Source organism: Aplysia californica, unplaced genomic scaffold (assembly GCF_000002075.1).
Source record: "Aplysia californica isolate F4 #8 unplaced genomic scaffold, AplCal3.0 scaffold00003, whole genome shotgun sequence".
Taxonomy (NCBI): Eukaryota; Metazoa; Mollusca; class Gastropoda; order Aplysiida; family Aplysiidae; genus Aplysia; species Aplysia californica.
Window position 1 is genome coordinate 2,173,825 of NW_004797273.1, and position 7,998 is coordinate 2,181,822.

The 7,998-nt window shown below is 38.6% G+C and overlaps 1 protein-coding gene across 1 annotated transcript in view; it reads right to left on the reverse strand.

Moving 5' to 3' along the window:
* Positions 1–518: 518 nt before the first annotated feature.
* The window catches only part of LOC101852441 (ryncolin-1-like), a 12,570-nt gene continuing 5,090 nt past the window's right edge, over positions 519–7,998 (reverse strand). Inside the window, exons 2-4 of the mRNA XM_005089155.3 lie at positions 7,069–7,185; positions 3,041–3,160; positions 519–1,664 (exon numbers count right to left, since the gene is read on the reverse strand). Coding sequence (XP_005089212.1) covers positions 1,263–1,664; positions 3,041–3,160; positions 7,069–7,185 — 639 coding nt within the window. The 3' untranslated portion in view covers positions 519–1,262. The remainder of the gene's footprint in view (positions 1,665–3,040; positions 3,161–7,068; positions 7,186–7,998) is intronic.

Consider the following 7,998-nt stretch of genomic DNA (forward strand, 5'->3'; position numbering starts at 1 on the left):
AAAAAGTATTAGGTGTGTCCCGCGCGCTCATATGACCTTATGCAGTTGCTAGCGCCGTAAAACCCTATACTAAACAAACAAACAATAAAAGCTTTTACTTAGAGGAGACTAATTGAATGGCGACCGTGAGTAGATCTAGTGTCAAAGAGTGGACTGTAAATATTTCCAGTTACGTTATGGCGAGTGTTTTTACATGACACCTGTTTCATTGTTTTTTGTATTTATAATGTTTACAATTGGTCGCTTTTAAACACAAATGGGCTATCCCGAAGAATGCTGTATTGATAAAATCGAAGGTAGCATTTTTGCCCCTTGTTCAGTTTCTTTAAAAGACTCTTTTACCCAACAAATGCACATACCAATGAAACCAAACATCTCCTATAGATAGGGCAAAGCCCACTTTTGGTGTAGATCAAGCTATTTAGCTCTGGAAAACTCCGAAATCTGGGTTAGCCAGGTTGTCCTTAAAAGCTACCAATCATATTGTTTTGCAATCAGAGAGAACAGAAGAAAGTATCTTGATGTTATGAAAATATGTTTATTGAAGATTTTGGTTGAATCGTAATAAAGAATGTCCAAAGAAACATAGATGAAAAGAAAAAACCCCCCCAAGCAAACAAGCAAAGAACTAGACAGAAACATCAATATGAACACAGAATTGATATGATGAACCACATGTATTTAAAATTTTGTTATACATACAATACATTATGTGAATGGGGTATAGTTTCAACGATAAGACTTGTCAATTCTTAGCAAACTATCTCTATGAGTATCTAAGGCTTTGCTACCGTGCTTTGTCTCAATGAAATTTCGAATTATAACTTCCAAGTCCTAAATTGTTGGCCATTAATTTGAAACAGAAGCGGTTGTACTAGCTGTCTCACCGTTTGTGTCTTGTGTGCAAAAAGTCGGTCTGTACAAAAATTTCTCATTGGGTTTATTTTGACAAATTCGTTTGAAATCAAAGACATCTTTAGTTAATTTCCAAAAGTCAAATAATTTAAAGTTGGTGTAAATTGTGGTATAAAATTGACCACCCCCCTCCTTCCCGTACCAAAACAAAAGCAAAAAGAATAATTGAACAGTCGCTGACACTACTACTACACTGTATTTGTACTTATTTCTTTATTATTGCGCTAAAATTGTTTTGAAAAATTGACAACAGTGGACTGATACATTCGCCCTGTATGGTACTACTTACAAGGAAAGCAAGAAACAAACAAGCAAATGATCGGTAAATAAACACATTAAAAAAAGAATTAGAGGAGGGCGTTTGAACAACGCAGATCGTTATCTACTGGCCGGATTTTCATTTCGCTGAAGCTGACAGAGTCGTAGAAGCCGGTCAATGGCCTCCAGTTCAGGCCTTCTCCATACTTCTTGCTTCCCCAGACGCCGTTCAGATGAGCTTGGTGACACTCCAGGTACCACCAGCCTCCGTGGAAGTCTCTGGCACAGTTTTCATTCGATGTGTCGTGGTCACTGTCGCTGGTGGAGAATGCATGACCATTGACCCGCAACATCGTGTCTGTAGTATCTCCCGAATATCCAGATATCTGGATAGTGTAGTACTCCGGTTCTCCCAAGAGAGAGAAGCTATTGTAATTAGCGTGGTAGTTCTTTTCTTCGTAGGAGATGTCAATTCTCAGTTCATATCTTTGCTGTGGACGAGAAGGCGACAAAGGTAAAAGGTCATCCACATTTACCCAGTTATGACATCAGACCCCCCACCCCCATGACGTTAGGTAACCACTCATGACGTCACGTACCCACTATTTCACTTCATGCACCCATTCATAACGTTATACACCCACTCATGACGTCACATTTTCATCCATGACGTCACTTACTAACTCGGGACGACAAGCACCTGCTCATAACGTCAGGTAGTCGGCCATGATGTCACGTACCCACCCATGACGCCACGTATTTTCTCATGACGTCACACACAGGAATAGCGTACAAATTATGAGCCACAGCTACAGGAAACAGACAGTTGGAAGGAGGTGTAGTGCGTCTGAATGTCTGCTCAAATTAAGTCCCGTAGTGACCAGTCACTACTGGGAAAATCAGGACCTGTCACTTCTCTGGGCTGCGGGCCTACAAATATACATAGACAAAACATCGGGACCCAATCTGTCCATTGTGCAGCCAGGAGCCCCAAGATTTGGAGCACTGGCTACAGAGATACCCCGTCACGGAGGTCCGGCGGTGGCATCTCTTTGGAGAGGATTCAGGGAGGTGCCCACTACCCAAGAGAGGTGGTAACCCTGGCAAAGAACACGCTCTTCGGGGCTCCAAACAATTCGAATGGATAGGCTACCACACACACCCACATACACAACGACAACAACGACAACACCAGCAATAGCATCATCAGCACCAACAATAACTAAACTACAACGACAACAGGGACTGCCCTTGTAACTGCCATAATAGCGCAGATACGTGTAATCTATTCCTACTCGTCAACTTTTCCTTCTGTTTCCACTACTCTTACAAACAACAACAATAACAACAGCAACAATGACACCAACAATAATAATAATAATAATAATAACAACAACAACAACAACAACAACAACAACAACAACAACAACAACAACAACAACAACAACAACATCACCACGAGCGATGACAACGACGACAACAACACCACGTCAATTACAGCAACAACATCACCATCACCACCACCACCACTACCAACAAAAAACAACAACGAGGAAGATGTAAAAAAAAATACGTTTGAATGTCAAGGAACAATGGCAATTCAAATGGAATTATTTGTACGAGTGGAGGTGCCTCTTAGTATAATGGCAATTGAGCCGAAAAAGGGCCTCGATCGCTCTCGCTCGAAGATTTCTTCGTGGAGTCCACAACAAGGCCCATTAAGGAAACAACCCCCCCCAAAAAAAAACAAAAAACAACAACAACCAAACAACAACAACAACAACAAAACAAAAAAACCCAACAAATACCAACAACATTACATTACAAAGCACAATGACGTGTTGCACAAGAGCGAAGAGTTACTGACCATGCTAGTCAGTTTGTGGATTTTCTCCAGACCCATCCAAAAGTTTCCATAGAGGTCACCGAAGCCGTACTTGTACTCGACCCAGCCGCGGTAAAAGTCCACATCAGCTGACGCACGTCTCTGAACATGGATTGTGACATGATTGTAAAATGAATACAACACGATTGTAAAATGAATGCAATATGATGTAAAATGAATGCAACATGATAGTAAAATAATTGTAAAACGATTGTGAACTGATAGTAAAATTACAAAAATGGATACAACTTGATTGTAAAATTAATGGATACAATTATTGAAAAAAATGAGTTCAAAGTGATTGTAAAATGAACGTAAAATAATTGTAGAAAGATTTAAAATGAGTCCAGAATTGTCGCAGATTAGCTGTAAACTGTTGATAAAATCATTGAACAATTACGAAATATTAAAATGCTCTAGATTTATATATCCGTAATCTACTTTTGGAAATGAATCAAGACCATAGAGTTATCTCCTTTTAAACTAGAGTCCGTACGAGGTCACGTGACACGGAAACATTTGAGTTTGTTGGCGGCCATATTTCAGTGGGCGAAAACGTTTGTTTACATGTGAGTGGGCGTGTCTCTGCTCTTACGTGTTTTATTTAATTCTAACCTTATGTTTTAACCCAAAGTGATTCTCTGAAAAGTGCAAGCATGTGAAACTGTAGATCTAGTCCCTTTCTGGATTAACGTCTTTTTGAGCTTTGATTAGAAATCACAGTTGAGTATGGATTATCTCTTGTACGCAGATGATACACAGTTGTATAAATCTGTTCCACCACCAGATGTTAAAACCTTGCCTGCCACCATGGGTATGTGCATTGATGATGTTAAGAACTGGATGATTGATAATAAGCTCCAGCTTAATGAAAATAATACTAAAACTCGTTTATGTAACCCAAAGAAAAGCCATATTCCCATAGACGTCGATATTCTAGATATCTAGATCTAGATCTAGAATCTAGATCATGTTTGTACGATGTGTAATCGTGTGCGTGAGATGTGTGTGTGTGTGTGTGTGTGTGTGTGTGTGTGTGTGTGTGTGTGTGTGTGAGCGCGCGCGCACGTGCGTGTGCGTGGGAGTGTTTGTCTGTACTGTATGTACATGTGTGTGTGTATGTGTGTGTGTGTGTATGCGTAACTGTGTGCGTGTGTGTGTGTGTGCGTGTGTGAATATTGTTCATACATGCATTTATGTGGATTCTAAAGCACCTAGAGCTGGGTTTGTGGGCGCTATAGTAGTAGTAGCAGCAGCAGCAGCAGCAACAGCAGCAGCAGCAGCAGCAGCAGCAGCAGCAGCAGCAGCAGCAGCAGTAGTAGTAGTAGTAGTAGTAGTAGTAGTAGTAGTAGTAGTAGTAATAATAGTAGTAATAGTAGTAGAAGATCTACAGCTTTAGATACTTTCTTTACAATAAAACGAGACCAGAAAGGATGGTGCAACACTGCTGTGTTTAACTTATCAGTGTGCTAACAGTCAGAGACTGGCAAGAATAAGATTGATAAGAATTTTGACAGATTAGATCCCGATCTATGTTTTGAAGAAAATATTCGAAAAGATTAAGAGCCTGGTCTGATCAAAGCCTACCTTTCAGTTAATTGATATCAAATCTAACCACTGCAATTTTGCCTCGTCTTTGTGTTTAAATTACTTACTTAAACATCACAAAATCCAAGCTAGATCTACTAATCTGAGGCACAAATTTCACTCACTAGACAATGACTCAATGACTTAACATATATATTAAACATAGTAATATAACAGTATCATCAATTATAATTATTTTTATGGGATGATGATGGATGAGAGCAGCCAAAGATAGGCTAGTGTCTAAAATGCTTGATGTATAGTATAGGATAGATCTAAGCTTATTAGTGACAAAGGAAACCATAGTCCTGAGTGCGCTTGGTGCTGAGCTTGCTATATGCACAGCGTATAATATGTGTTTAGCACATTTTCTATTGTTCGAATGAATTTAAACTACCCATCACTGCTTCTGTCAGGCAGATCAGTGATGTCTGTTTTCTTTTATTACATCATCTATTTTTAGCTCATAATATGTCTTATAGACACAAATAGTCACCCCGGTTGTTTTTTTAAATATAAAGAGCTATCAGCAAGGTTCGGGGCCATTAGAGTTAAGGTTGACTAGCAGCTAGATCTTTTTCACAACGGACAGGTAATTTCTTTATCAAACAGTGTACTTTTTAATGTTTTGTTTCATTGAATGTTGTCCAAAAAACACAATTAGTAAAGGTTTTTGTTTCTGTTATCACTACTCTGTGTAGAAAAACAATTGACCAGGCTACAAAACAACACTAAGTTCACTTTTTTATCTTTAGGGAGTCCATAGTTGTCACAGTTGTTTTACGAATGTCTAAAATTAGACTTACTTAAAACAGCAATAGAAGGAGCTTTAGTTTAAGTGCTGTAAATGGTCTACTTTAGTTCTTAAAATCAATATAAATCACCAAAGTTTAATACATACAGAATAAAGCACTACTTATTTGGTATACTTTTAAAAAAATAACTGAATGTAAGAATGAAAAATAGGCCTACAGTTCCCTGTTCAAATGTCACAAGTGAAAGTTTAACTCGATTTTTTAAATACTAGTAGATCTACATGTATTCATAATTTGTTTGGCTGAATTTGCTTTATGAAGAGCTTTAGCCTTCGCACACCTAATGGCAGAAAAACTCTGGATTTCTTTCTATGGCTCATATCTTGATTTAATTTAAAGCCAGCCAAACTTGGGTTGGGGGAGGGGGGGTATTGGGATTCGGGAGGAGAGAGAGGGTGGGGTGATTGGGAGGTTCCATGACACCCACATCTTTTCATACTTCTTTTTAAAAATTCTATAGGCCCTATACGCTTTGATTCAGTCATTAAGAAATAAACCACTTCGTAGATTAAGGGCTGATGAAGAAATAAAGGGGACTTTTTTTTCTTTTTTAAAAGTTTTATAGATCTATCCCTAACTCTATCTATTTAATAATACATTTGTAGATCTAGTTATAGAAAGAACGCTGTATTATTGCTATTTAGAAACCTAGATAGCACGCCACGGCGCCCTTGTAAAAAAAATAAAAAAATTAACAAGGACCAAGCCTCGCCTATCGCGTATGAGGGAGAAAGAAAACATGCCTAGCCCATTGCTTTAGCTTGAACTCCTTCACGCATCTCGCCCACTGAAACATGGCAGACGCCGCTGTCAAATGTGGCCATCGCGCAGCAAGGCGAGAGAGGGGCGTACTGTATCTAGTTACTATAGTGTACATCTATGATCAAGACCTAATAAACGTCTTAAAGTGTGTTAAAAAATTGGTGGCGCAACTTATTGTCAAATATCTCCTCAACTATGGAACATAGACTCTCCAGTTTTTGCAGTGTGACTTTTATCGATTTGTCTTAACAGATTAACGTTTTTTAAACACCTGTTAGCTCTTTTCTAGAAAATTCCTTAATAAATAGGCCCTACTAATAAAAAATCCCAGTGGATTATTTCTACTGATTTTAAAAGGTTTACAGCTGGGACAATATCACTTTTAAAAGCAAGTCTGTACACAGTTTTTTTCTAATCGCGAGATTGCCTTTATTGAACGCATGTTTCGAGAACTTTTAGTGCAAAAGAGTATTTACAAAAAAAAGTAAATTTCTTGTAACTTTTTTGCCACTAAAAAGTGTCAATGGTGAGTTGTGACCTAGGCCATACATGCGTATGCAAAATGTGTGAGGTGTGAGGGAAGCGGGTAGCGCTGTGTACAATCCCATTTTCCACGTGAAGGAGATTTGTAGTACAATGTATTTCATATTAATCTATGAAGAAAGTTAAAAAAAAAAATTTAGCTTCAATTGTTGGGGAAAAAAGTTAAGACAAATTGATACAAATTGCTGTGCAAAATATGGGTAACACTGAGATTCACCCGTTAAAAAGATTTTTGAGGATAAGTTGCGCCAGGACTTTTTTGACCGCACTATGAGGGATGTGGTCTCGATTTTATAAGCTTACCTGAATCACGATCCATCCTCCGTTATCGGTCTCAGTGTCGCAGACAACTTCAAGGCCGTTAAGCAGGGTCACCACCGGGCGGGGTTTCGACACTTTCACGTCTGCACACGTTATTGGCTGAACAGAAAACACAGTGAAAGATAACTTAGTCGGTGTCTCTATTAACAAATAATTTTTAGTTCATGTTTGAAGAAAACTTAACTGAATACTATGTGGAAAACTGCGAGCAGAGACAGTTCATTTTGTTGCAACATAAACATTACGCAAGATGTATGAAAAATGTAGTGATTTTGAAATGATAAATGTAGATTTCCATGATCATTTAATGGATAAAGGCAGGAACCAATCAATTAGATAGTAGCAGTTAGTCTGCCTCTCAGTCAGCTTATTCATTAGCCTATTAGCGCCAGTTTAATTACTTTAACATTGTCAATAGGCGTCTAGAGTTTCTAATCTAGTCCTGTCGAAGTGGTGGAACACAAATTAAAGTGAATCTCCAATAGAATTGATAGAAGGGTGTCGGAATCCCGTTTTTAGTAATTTGTGGCAATCGAAGAAAACCAGACTGTTTAGGAGTCGGGCTGCTTCCACCTAGCCTTTGTTTAGGAGACTGGAATAGATTATCGTGACAGAAGGATAATATGGAAATAGGAGTTTCTGTTGTAACTTGTCTTTTGCCTCCCGTAGTACGGCAATGTCTGGCATAATAGGTGTACAGTTATACAACTGGGAGGAAAACAAAATGGCAAGATTTGATCGATAAAAAAATAGCGAGAAACATACATTCAATTGCATGTACTGAGCTCTAAAACATCAAGATAACTATTCTCTGGCCACGTTTTCCAGCTCAAAGTCAGGTCCAAAGTCTAGCTGCTATATTCTCTCTCTCTCTCTCTCTCTCTCTCTCTCTCTCTCTCTCTCTCTCTCTCT